This window comes from Macrobrachium rosenbergii, chromosome 18, assembly GCF_040412425.1.
Source record: "Macrobrachium rosenbergii isolate ZJJX-2024 chromosome 18, ASM4041242v1, whole genome shotgun sequence".
Classification (NCBI taxonomy): Eukaryota; Metazoa; Arthropoda; class Malacostraca; order Decapoda; family Palaemonidae; genus Macrobrachium; species Macrobrachium rosenbergii.
The window spans coordinates 24583025-24596819 of NC_089758.1; the positions used below are offsets into that span (position 1 = coordinate 24583025).

Genomic DNA, 13795 nt, shown 5'->3' on the forward strand with positions numbered 1-13795 from the left:
AAATACAAATGGTTGAACTTAAAGGTTTCCTCTTTGGTTTGTTTGCTTGTCCGTTAGAAGAATCACGTAAAATAATGTTTGTGAAATTTGACTAAAATCTCACGGCAGGTGGTGCTAGTGATTTGCCGTAGGTAGATAGATACTGGAAAAGATCCGGTTTCCTTAAGTCTTTTTTTTTTTGTTTTTGTTTTTGTAGTTGGTGGGGCGAATGCGCTGAAACGTTTTTCCTCCTGCTGAGTGACGTAACAGAGTGTGTATCTCTCTCTCTCTCTCTCTCTCTCTCTCTCTCTCTCTCTATATATATATATATATATATATATATATATATATATATATATATATATATATATATATATATATATATATATATATATATATATATATATATATATATATATACATACATATATATATGATTATTATCACTTTTGAACGTGATTCATTTATCACACATTACACAGGTGAAAAATAAGAGACAGGGTGTAGGTCTGACCGGTTTCGACTTCATTTCAAGCCATTGACGAAGGAAATAAAGTCGAAACCGGTCAGACCTACACCCCTCTCTCTTATTTTTCACCTGTGGTAATGTGTGATATATGTATGTATGTATGTATGTATGTATGTATGTATGTATGTATGTATATATATATATGTATAATATATATATATATTATATATATATATATATATATATATATATATGTATAATATATATATATATATATATATATATATATATATATATATATATATATACATATATATATTCTCTTACGGCATTCAGTAAGAGGAAAAAACTTCAGTACTTCCTCCTCGCCACCACTCACACAAAAATAGCCTTAAGGAAGATCCCAAATCCCTTCCAGTATTAAATTACGTGTAGCAAATCAGTACCTTCACCTTTGGTAAGATTTTAGTAAAATTTCACGAACGTTATTTTACGTAATCATTCTAACAGAGAAACGAACTAAGATAATTGAGATAATTATAAGCTCCTACATTTGAATTTTCAAATATAATGAAACTGTATCATCTTCACCTGTGTCTGACAGGTTAATATGATACGCTTAACTACAATGTATTATGTAGGCCAGTGAATTGAATGACGTGACGCTACATTAATTACATTAATGAATGGTTCCATTAAGATGAGAAACGCAGTGATATATGGAAATGAAGGATAAGAAAGATGATTTGTCAGAGGGAATCATGTTGAATGTACCGAGGGGTTACTTTAACATGATGTTGAAATTATCAGCATGACCGTGCATACATTTATATTCTTACTTTTGTCACAAATGTGAGAAACACACACACACACACACACACACACACACACACACATATATATATATATATATATATATATATATATATATATATATATATATATATATATATATATATATATATATATATACATATATATATATATATAAATATATATATATATACATATGTATATGTGTATATATATGTATATGTGTATGTGTGTGTTGCATATAGTGACGTCTCATTCAACCAACTGAACAATCCAAACTGCCTATTACTGTTCATTCACTGCAATGATGCAATGACATCAACACCCGGATTCATGAAGAGTAGAATAAAGGATCAGAATAAATAACTTCATCATGGCCATTGAAAGAGGAAGAATAAAGGATGTATCTTCATAGTCCTGTTCCTACGACTACGACTGCTGATCAGTACTGATACTACTAATGCTGTTGCTTCTTTTTATTTCTTCGCTACTAGAATACAAAGCAGTGTTTTCTCCAGTCACAGGAGACCGGGTTACTGAGTTCTCGCTTCCTGTCAAAGCAACTCACACGGGCTCATGCTATGAAATTCCACTCAGTCCCTGTGGAGAAAGTTATTTTATGAAATTTCATTAATCCCTGTGGAGGAAGTTATTTTATGAAATTTCATTAATCCCTGTGGAGGAAGTTATTTTATGAAATTTCATTAATCCCTGTGGAGGAAGCTATTTTATGAAATTTCATTAATCCCTGTGGAGAAAGTTGTTATGAAATCCCATGAAATCCCTGTGGAGAAAGTTATGTTATGAAATCCCATGAAATCCCTGTGGAGAAAGTTATGTTATGAAATCCCATGAAATCCCTGTGGAGAAAGTTATGTTATGAAATCCCACGAAATCCTTGTGGAGAAAGTTATGTTATGAAATCCCTGTGGAGAAAGTCAGTCCCCGTGGAAAAAGTTGTTTTATGAAACCCCATTCCATCCCTGTGGAGAGAGTTATTTTGTGAAATCCTATGAAATCCCACGAGGTACCACACACGTTCAGTATCCCACTTGGGATTGCACGAAACGATCTTCTATTTTGGTGGGGAGTGAACAGATGCGGAACAGATGCGGAACGGGACGAGAAATAGAAGCGATTGAGTGGCATTGAAGAAGAAGAAGAAGAAGAAGAAGAAGAAGAAGAAGAAGAAGATGAAGAAGAAGGGGCGTCCTACTGAATACTGTTTCATTGGTATTCGGCGATTATACGTTCTTGCTCTTACTAGATACTTGATGTCGATAGATGCGAACGTTCCATGTTTTATACATCTTCAGTGATGTCAGCAGGGTAACAGGTGATGTTTATTTTATACTATATGGTTTTTCTTATCAGGCGAGATCGATTCACATACGCACATACACACACACGCATACATATATATATATATATATATATATATATATATATATATATATATATATATATATATATATATATATATATATATATTTCTTTTAATAAGTGGGATGTCTTCTTTCTGAATTTCCTCTACTTCCTCTTACTTCTTCCTAATGAACAACATATTCTTTGGGAGCTTGAATTTCAAGTCAATGGTCCCTGTGGGCTTGTTCCATGTGAATGGGTTTCATCTACTGAATAATATATATATATATATATATATATATATATATATATATATATATATATATATATATATATATATATAATCATGAAGCTACAAATGTCGCTTAATATCAAATTCATGCTACCTCGGGAATATGCCCGATGGGGAATTATCACCGAAGGGGAATTTATAGGTGATAAATGGACTGGTACTGCCGGTAGCGTGAATTTGAAATTAAGTGACACTTGTAGCTTCATGATTGTATATAAATCACGGTGTGATAAAATTTTTTATATATATATAGTATATATATATATATATATATATATATATATATAATATACATATGTATAAAGCTAGCCATAAATAGAATTAATATTCAAAACTCATTTACGTTCTATGTATTTTAAGTTTCAAAAGAACTTATTTGTCTAAATCATATGTGTGTCGTTTACTTTATTTCTCTGCTTGCGTTTAATGACCGCAAAGCTCTAAAAACGTATAAACGTATTCATCCAAGGGAAACAACGAGAGAGAGAGAGAGAGAGAGAGAGAGAGAGAGAGAGAGAGAGAGAGAGAGAGAGAGAGAGAGAGAGAGGTGGGGTGCTTGAATCGTTTTGAAGGACAAGCGGCGATGTTTATTTTTTCCCCCTAGCAGAGAACTGCTCTTATACCACACAGACAGTTCGGCTGCTGTTAGGATCCGATACACAGTGATTCATTCCTTAGTTCGCAACAGTGCTGGTCGCGTGGCTTCAGATACCCAACCACTTGCTTTGGTTGCTGAAAATTCATTCACTTCGTCTGGTTTCTGGAAACCCATCCAAAGAGCTTCGAGTTCTGGGGCAAGTAAGTCTTTCCACTGAATCTGTCGTTTTTGAAATCGGTAACAACGTTGGTGTCCTATCTTAATATCTCTGGCGGAATATCTTGGTGTCCGCAAAGGGTTAAGGTTAAGGAGAACTCGAGAAACCCCATAGAACAAAGACTGAAAACCTGAGAGTGTTAAGATAGAGAGCAAGAGAAGATAAAGGCCTCACAGTGAGAGAAAATGAAAGGGGAATATAAGATACAAGAAAAATTTCCACCAGAGTGGGTCTAGCATAGGCCTACATGTCTGATGCCCTCCTTATCGACTCTCGTAAATACAGAAAACAAGAGAAATGTGATCCCCAGGTGACAGTGAAATAGTGAAAGAACTGATTTCTAGCCAGAGATAACAACTATCCTAAGATAGATTTGGCTTCTAAGATAATTAAGATAATTGTGACTCAGAACCTGATTTTCAAGACGGTTTAATCTCCAGCTGATATAAGTAGTCCAATGTTTTTGTTACTGTTTTTTTTTTTTTTTTTGCACGATATGTCTCTCATTTGGAACAGTTAACTATATATATATATATATATATATATATATATATATATATATATATATATATATATATATATATATATATATATATAGTTAACTGTTCCAAATGAGAGACATATCGTGTAAAATGACGATAACAAAATCATTGGACTACTGATATCAGCTTATATATATATATATATATATATATATATATATATATATATATATATATATGTGTGTGTGTGTGTGTGTATACAGTATATATATGTGTGTGTGTGTGTGTACGTGTGTGTGTGTGCGTGTATGTGAGTGTGTGTGTGCGTGGATCCTCGCCGAGTGAACTCGTTCATATTCAGGTCTCTGGTTCCTGGTTCAATGTTTACTCACGTACAGTCTGTGTATTTGAAGTTCTTAAGGAACTTATAGTCTAAATAATGCGCTTATCAGCCACTCCCTTCCTGCACTCGCATTTAATGACAGAAAACAATAATATCTAAAAAGAAGAAATTATGATAATCATAACAACCTGAATAAAAAATATGTTAATTTTTCGTACGTCGTGACGTAATAATGAGGTTTGGAAACTGTGCTCTATTTAATTTGTTGAACATATCAAGAAATTTTATAGGATTTGGACAATTTCAAAACGATTTTATATTACTTGAAGAGAAACAACTAGAGAGAGAGAGAGAGAGAGAGAGAGAGAGAGAGAGAGAGAGAGAGAGATCACGTTGGCATAGGCTACTCGTAGGTGCCCAATCTAAGCAGTCTCGGAAATACTTCAGACACCTACGTATGGGAAACATGTCTTTAAAAACGTGCAGGGATCAATATCTTTTAATGTCCATTGCATTATCTACCGTACCTATTCACAGGGAGCCGAAGATTAAACTTGCAACATCGTGCCAGCAAGCGAGCATGGGCTGGCATAAGGCCAGCACGTTTGACAACTCGGGAATCGCTGGTCTTCGAGAGTAGTCACGGTCTAGGTCTAGTCTCTCTCTCTACCGTGAGTCTAGTGGCTTCCTCTGATCCTCTCCTCATTCAGTTCGTGTGGTGGGTTACGTAGCGTTCAAAATCAGGTTTTTTTTGTGGGGTTCTGGGGTTTAGCACGTCGTTCCACGGGGCTTGAAATTGTTCAAGCGAGTGATGATGTTGGTGCAGTATCTTTGACCAAACGCTAGATGTCTCTGGTGCGTTAGGAGACTCGATTGTGATCCCGTAAGACAAGAAAATGGAAAAGTGACAGTGTCAAAATAGAAAGCATTCAAGGCATCTTGCTATAAAGGGTATAGCAAGAAAATAATATCCTACGGAAAGTAAGACAAAGCAGAGGAAAGTTAAGGGGAGGTTTTCCACATATAACCACGTTTCAAGATTAGTATAAATCTCTTAAATCACAAAGGGAAGAAATGCTATTCCTGTGTGGCAGTGCATCAGTGCAAGAAATCATTTTCTGATCTCGGGACACATATACTCCATCATTATTCAAGTTCCGGGAAGACGTAAAGATAATCATAACATCACGCGGCTCGTTTGTTGATTTAAAAAATATAAACTGGTTTGGTCTTACAAAGTTTAAAATAAACCGATTCTGGACTGCTGGTTAAATGTTTATTTCTACGAGTGCGTCTCTCTCTCTCTTCTTCTCTCTCTCTTCTCTCTCTCTCTCTCTCTATATATATATATATATATATATATATATATATATATTTATATATATATATATATATATATATATATATATATATATATATATATATATAATATATATATATATATGTATATATAATATATATATATATATATATATGTATATATGTGTGTGGAGAGAGAGAGAGAGAGAGAGAGAGAGAGAGAGAGAGAGAGAGAGAGAGAGAGAGAGAGATTTCCTTTTGAAAGACGTTGTGTGATAATTAATTAAGGTGCTTGAACTGAGATTTGTTTCATAAACATTGCGTCACAAATGTGAGATTCTCTTCTTTCATTAATAATGAAAAATGATTGTGTTCAGTATGTTATTACTTCGCTGAAGTCATTAAAAATGAAAATAAGAAATAAATTGCTGACGTGCTTTCACTTGCAATGATAGATTCTTTTAGATTTCCGTACGAATATAAACACTTGGACATTAACTCCTAATATACGCTAATCAGTCTTCGAAGTTTACTAGTTTTGTGTTACCTTTTGAAAAAGTTAACAAAGTTGAAATTGTTTTAACAAAGCTTTCTTGTTTAATGCTGCGCGAGGATAAACTGGCGAGAATTAAACACTTGAGCAACTTTCAAAAGAAGATAAAAAAATATATGAAGTTCAGATCTTCAACATAAACTATTTATTTGTTTGTTTATTTATTTTACAGATAAATTCAGCCTCAAGTAGGCAAGGACCCTTGTTCATACTATAGTGACCCGTAAGTGAAGGGTTTATTTAGAAGCAAATGAAAAGACTGGTGTGGACCAGCGATCAGCCACGGCAAACACACGGAAAATATCTATTATGAATGTTGGCAAAGGACCTATGACTAACCATGGCTCAAAGTTATCTCTCTTGGATTGCTAGCGATAAGATTTGACCCAATCCACAGTTAATTCATTGAGATCAGAACACAACCACAAAAAAAAAAGTAAATTTTCCACTCAGTTTTTCATTTTGATTAATCCACTACTGACTGAATTGAATTGAACATAGAATTTAGGCCAAAGGCCAAGCACTGGGACCTATGAGGTCATTCAGCGCTGAAACGGAAATTGACAGTAAGAAGGTATATGAAAGGTGTAACAGGAGGAAAACCTCGCAGTTGCACTTTGAAACAATTGTTAGGAGAGCGTAAGATGGAAGAAAGAGAATTTGAAAGGAGGCACAGTAAAAAGAACGAAAGGCGTTGCAGCTAGGGGCCGAAGACACGCTGCGAAGAACCTTAAGTAATGCCTATAGCGCACCGCATGAGGTGCACTGGCGGCACTACCCTCCCACGGTGTCTACTACTGATCTCACGCAATCCGTCAAACTCTGGTAACAAACTGATCTTTCTTCTTTTGCAGGGGAAAGAGCCACCATGGATCCAGAAAGTCGACCTTTGAGGGGTCCGGGAAAGGTAAGTTCGCATTCACAGTAGAAAGTTTATATCTAAAACAAACTTTTATCTGGACTCGGTTTGTCTCAAGTTTCCTTTAGACTTTAACTAAGTTCGTCTGCAAATGCATTGCGATATGAATAACGTTAATTGCTTTAACCATCATCATCGTCACCATCTTACTATTATTATTATTATTATTATTATTATTATTATTATTATTATTATTGGTGAAGAAATCTGCAATGATGTCAATGTAAATATATATTTAAAAAATAATATATATAAATATATATATAATTATAAATGTATATATATATATATATATATATATATATATATATATATATATATATATATATATATATATATAACGAGATTTCGATAACCTACTCAAGTCCTCTTATCAAACACAGGAAAGACAGATTAGGAGGATCGAGCAGATTCTCGGAAGCTCCCGTTTTATACACATTTTTAAAATTTACTTAGACTGAAAACATTGTGGATTTCTTCGCCATTTTAGTGGCTCGTGTTATTATTATTATTATTATTATTATTATTATTATTATTATTTCTAGGCACCTGCCTCCGGCCACCTGAAAACCACACAAGAAGAAGTCGACGAGGTTGCAGACATCATGAAGAACAACCTTATAGGAATCATGGAGAGAGGGGAAAACCTTGAAGTCTTGGAAGAGAAAGCGACTCACCTGTCTGTAAGTCATACAGGTGTTCAGATGTTGTTTAGATTACAATTTACAAAAGTTAATCGCAGTGAGAAATAAAACTTATGGAGATCATTTGAAAGTCATTAGTCTTTTTTTTTTTTTTGGAGCTGACATTAAATATCCACAGACGATGTTACAGGGTGCTGAGAAGCATGAGCAGCCAATCACGATTATCTTCGGTGGCATCAACTGTGGATATTTACCGTCAGCTTTAAAAAACAGAGTATATTGGATGATGTCGGCATTACGTACTGTCATACTGTGTCATGGATTGGTTTTAAAACTTTTGATTTATTAGATTTTGAGTGTTTTTTTTTTTTTTGTTTCTGGGTTTACTGAATACCATTTTGCTTGATTTAGAGGAATTTGATATCCTCTAAATCTCGTTTGGCATAAATAGGAATATATAATTCTAGGAAAAGACTTCATAACGGCTTGCCCTAGTTCTAGAGCAATAGGCACAAAGAAATAAAACCTAATAAGTCTACAAAATAAAATGTCACAGTTTTAAGATATTGTAACGAGCCCAGAGGAAAAGCATTATAATGACATATTTCAAAAAGTAAGTGGAAGCAATGAGAGGGATGGGGATAGGGGAACGAAGAACAGATATACTGAACGTTCGCTTATGGAGACACAACTGTGTAAATATGATTCAGCTTCGTCTGATGTTGTTGCCGACTGACTAATGCACACACCTTTCCGCAACAGACAGCAGCTGCCCAGTTCGAGAAGAGCGCCTGCCGCCTGAAGAAGAAGTACTGGTGGGAGAACCGGAAACTCAAAATCATCATAGGAACTACAGTTGTCTTAGTGATCGCCATTATTGTTATTGTCGTCGTGGCTGTGATATTTGCTTAAGAAAGGCGGGGGGGGGGAGACTATAGACCCCGGTTTCCAATTCTGCAAACGTTGCAAGGCCTGAAGGCTTTTAAAACTGCAATACAGCTCCACTTCGGGTGAGTTAACCCGGGCAGCAGGGTAATCATAACAAAATCCACGAGCCAGTTTAAATGAGTACAATTATGAAGAACTTAACTGTGATTTTGATTGTGCTTGCGTAGGAATTGCATGAAGCAGTGTGTATGTATAAGTTGTATAAGTCTCGTATTTTTAAATAAAGCAATTTTTTGTACATCTTGTGTTTTTATGGGAGCTACTTATATTTACTACATGTACACATGCATGAATACACATATTATATATACATATATATATATATATATACATATATATATATATATATACATATATATATATATATATATATATATATATATATATATATATATATATATATATATATATATATATATATACAATGTACTTTCAGGAAAAGTCATAACTTACATTTTGAACGTAAAAAGGGAGAGAGAGAGAGAGAGAGAGAGAGAGGGAGAGAGAGAGATTCAGCAAAGGTTAACAGGAACATCCTTTATATTATCTAAGGTTTGAAACAATATTGTTCAGATACTTCAGTCATCTGAATTTGCTTTTTGTTTACTTACTACAAAAATCTTCTCTTTGGTATGAAAAATCAAAACTATGTATATGATTCTTGAAGGGAAAGGCGAATCAAAAGCATAAGTGAAAAGAAAAATATTATTATTATTATTATTATTATTATTATTATTATTATTATTATTATTCAGAAGGTGAATAACAATAATCATAATGCAGCTTAATATCCGACTTGTCAACTGTACACCCACGCCCACTTGCTATATATACCCATGTGACTCGTATGTCAGTCCATTCACTCTGAAAATAAACGCCAGAACGCGTTTGAAACGTAAGTGGTAATAAAACTGAAATAACGAGGCAACTTTTCACGTCCTTTGGAAATCTGATACACCAGCTACAAGCTGATGAAAAGAAGATATTAAGAAGAATAGAGAAGACTCTATACAAATTGAATGCTGTAGAAACAGCCATTATTGTCAATGCTACTGCCCTTAGAGAAGGTCTACTCCCGAATAATAATAATAATAATAATAATAATAATATGAAGTACATAGTTTCTACTCCCGAATAATAATAATAATAATAATAATAATAATAATAATAATAATAACAATAATAATAATAATAATAATAATAATAGTATAATAATAATAATAATAATATGAAGTACATGGTTACTGACAAATTTACACACGCAGGATTATTTTAAATAGTCTCATTGAATGTAAAAAAAAAAAGTTTGTAAAGATAATATGAATTAGCAATTTTTTTTCCCATGTGTTAATATATTCACGATCCAAGTGCTGTGAGTTTTCCCAAACCGATATTTTCTACATTTCGTAATGTGATGTTTAGACGGCAAAGCGAGTGATATATTATGATAATTTGTCATTTCTGTTCCATAATCTCAGCTGAACTGTTAAATCAAGCCTTTTGTAGTCTTTTAAGTTATTTATTACTGGGTTTAATCTTTGAGAGTGTTGGTTGATTTAGATTAAACAGCCCTTGTGCCAGCACAGGCTCTTGCCCAGAGGTGACCCGTATTTGTTGGAAGGTGTTGAAGAGGACAAAAGGCTCGGTGTGGACCCCCGGACTCTGACTACCCATCAAGGATTAGAGGAGGATAAGAATTGCTAAGTTCTCTTTTGGCATTGGAATGCAAAATTTAGGCCAAAGGCCAAGCGCTTGGACCTGTGAGGTCATTCGGCACTGAAAATAATGTTGAAATAATTGTTGGCAGAGGGTGGAAAGTAAGATGGAATAAAGAGAATATGAACGGGGGTACAGTAAAAGAAATGAAAGGGGTTGTAGCTAGGGGCCGGAGGGAATCTGCAAAGAACCTTCAGCAATGCCTACAGTGCATCTCGTGAGGTACACTGACGACGCTAGCCCACTACAGGGGAGTTATCTTTAAAATAACTCGTTAATTGACAAAAGGAAACAGGGAGATAGGATTTTGCCGAACGGTAAATGATTAAAAATGAATAATTACACGTAAGCAACTGTAAGTTCAAAACACAAAAAAAGTTTAATTCTATTATGAATAATTTCCTTTTTTTATTTTTTGGTTTGCAATATGATACACCTTTAGGGGAGTGATATTTCTTCTGTACAAACTTATAAAATGATGATGTATGACGTATTTGCCATCCTCAATATGTAGAACAAAGGAGAATTAATGAGAGAAAATGTTATATCGATACACATGGAAAAAGCCATATTCCTATTATATGTAAATGCTCTCTAAAGGTTTTTTTCTGAATTTTCACAATATTTTCCGTTTTTTATAATTTGGAGCAAGTTGTTTTTGCTCGACACAATTGCACTGTACTTCCTTTTGTATTTGGCTATACAATTCCTAAGCTTTACAGTACTTCAAAGCCAAATCAGCAACTTATTCACGAACCGAAGTAACTGAGTCAGCAACAATATAAAGTTATTGACAACATTATGATGAGCTGCAATATTATTCAAAACAATATTTACATATTCATACTTCACCAGACATGTGAGGTTCGTGTTCAGGAATGCAGACCAGTGTTTACATTTGCCTACTTCATGTTAAGTTGATTAAAAACGGTGCCAGTGGTTTGTCTTCATCACAACCTTGTGGGATCCCAGGTGCCATAAGTCAAGGTCTTGGGTAAATTTTTAAAAATGGTCACGCAAATAGTTGTCTAACTTGCAAAGGTATCCAAGACAGAATTCTGAATTACTTGAGGGAAATTAAAAGTGAAAAATGCCAAGATAAAAGTGATAATTTTATTTGGTGAAACAAATTTCATGGTGCAATGGATTAATACTTTCAAGCGTACACTGTAATATGATTATGCGATATTAGTCCACATAAGATATTATGACATTTGTATTAAAAGTGAAAACTCTCTCTCTCTCTCTCTCTTTTTAATAAATACTCTAACAATTTTCATGGACTGATATCAGATTGTATACGTCAATTTCATCTGAAATCGAAAAACTCTCTCTCCCTTCACCCTATGAAAAAAAATCACATCTCTCTGCACAGGTATAATCAACCACACAATCATCTTTATCATTTTTCACCATACAAATACCAGGGCATTTCTCAGGAGCAATCACGACCCTTTGAGCTTCTCCGGAACCAGCATTCGGTATGGATTTTCCCGACACCTCTTTAACGTCACCTAACGCGAGCAGAAGGCAGAGAAATAACGCCATCCGCCGGACGAAAGCAGCTCTTGGGACAGCCATACTCGCCGGCTTGTCTGAAGGGCTTCCTGTCAGCCTCCTACTTAGAAAACGAGGCTGGAGACTCTCCGAAATAGCTGGAAATGGACCGAGGAGGATGAGAAATCTGCAGGAATGAACCGAGTGTCAATAGCGGTCAGTTCGACTATAGATCGGCTTCCGAAGTTCTTGGGTGTAGATGGAACTTCTTCTTCGAAAACGTAGTGTGTTCTCCTACTAAGGCTTTTAGCGACAATGAACTATATACCTGTTTATTGTCTATGTGTCTCTGAGATCACAGACGATATCACACTGTTTATATAGATATCTATGGCTACGATACCCTCGGAAGTTATAACCACGCATGTGTTTACCTGCTGTGAGTTCTTCTGCAGTCTAATATTAAGCACGCGGGTTCCCTCGTTTAAATTGTGGTGGAAAGAGAGAGTCGCCGTTGCTTTTATCCTTTTTAGAACCGGGATGTGACCAAACAGGATTTTATTAATTTGGTATGTTACAATCATAATCGTTTAGGGAGGGCGTCCGTGCTGGTGGCTGCTGTGTCATGCACGACAAAGAGTAGCAATGGACCATATCATTAAAATCCTGCTGTCCTCATTGCAATTATCAGGGATGCTCCAAGCAATTTGAGGTCGCGGGGAGAGAAAGGTTACTGACCGGATACTGCAGGGAAGGGAATTTTATGTGTAAAGTAAAAATTATTGGCTGCCTCCAAAACAGGATCTGTAAGTTAATCAGATCCTTCAGTCCGGGCTAACTGAAGGACACAGGTCAAGTTGTCATGAACATTATTATTCATTCGTATGTTGTCAACGTAACGGGGTTGAGGTTTGTGTATTATATTCCATATCACAAACATCAAGAACAAAAGCCCTGTCAGTATTCAAAAAAGTTGGTGAACAGTTATTCTGGCCTCAAGTTCTGATGTTATTATTGGTGCTCGGGTTAGCAGACCTTTCATGGAGAATATAATAATTTTTTTCATAATCTGTCAGTTGTTGGTACGAAAGAGGAGAGGAAGACAAGGAAGTGCTGCATAAATGGAGTAGAAGAGGTGCTAGAATGGAAGGGTAACCTTCTATCCAGTAAGCAAAAGAGCATGAGAGATGAAGAGTTGAATAGTGTGTGAGAATCTGACATGCTGCTGATAAGCCCTCTCAGTGAATGAATTATGAGATTTTTCAAGATACAAAGCCAAGCATTGGGCCATTTTCAGTCATTCAGCGCTTGAGATAGTGAGAAGAGGAAGTTGGAGTGGTTGGACAGCAAAGTAGAGAGATCCAAAAACAAATGAGATGAAGTAAAAGGATCTAAAGGTGAAACTGGGTTAAAACCCCACAATTGCACTAAGAAGTAATAAATAGAGGGGCTGGACAGCCAGATGGAAGGAAGGAGGCGGTTATGGAGGTAAAGTAAAAGGCTAATGGCCGAAGGGACTATACAAACACCTTTTGGTAATGCCTACAGTGTACCTTGTGTGGTGCACTGACGGCACCAATTCTCTGCTAGATGAGCCTTCGGTGTAATTGTGTGAAGCGAGTATTGCAGTGGAATTTTTCTGCACAGGAGTTTCATCCTCC

The 13795-nt window shown here is 35.2% G+C and overlaps 1 protein-coding gene across 1 annotated transcript; it reads left to right on the forward strand.

Annotated features, from left to right (window-relative positions):
• The first annotated feature begins 1662 nt into the window (after nt 1-1662).
• LOC136847995 (vesicle-associated membrane protein 2-like) lies at nt 1663-9159 on the forward strand. The gene is made up of 5 exons (XM_067120004.1): nt 1663-1706; nt 3523-3716; nt 7265-7317; nt 7875-8012; nt 8736-9159. Exons 1-5 carry the CDS (start codon nt 1663-1665, stop codon nt 8883-8885), a joined length of 579 nt encoding a protein of 192 aa, XP_066976105.1. The 3' UTR covers nt 8886-9159.
• The last annotated feature ends 4636 nt before the right edge of the window (nt 9160-13795 follow it).

Excerpts from the sequence above, each read along its gene's own strand:
- LOC136847995 (XM_067120004.1), top strand. The coding sequence starts at position 1,663 with ATGTATCTTCATAGTCCTGTTCCTACGACTACGACTGCTGATCA. Across the intron at positions 1,707-3,522 it reads ACGACTACGACTGCTGATCA|CAGAGAACTGCTCTTATACC; the intron begins GTACTGATACTA and ends TTTTCCCCCTAG. Across the intron at positions 8,013-8,735 it reads AGAAAGCGACTCACCTGTCT|ACAGCAGCTGCCCAGTTCGA; the intron begins GTAAGTCATACA and ends TTTCCGCAACAG.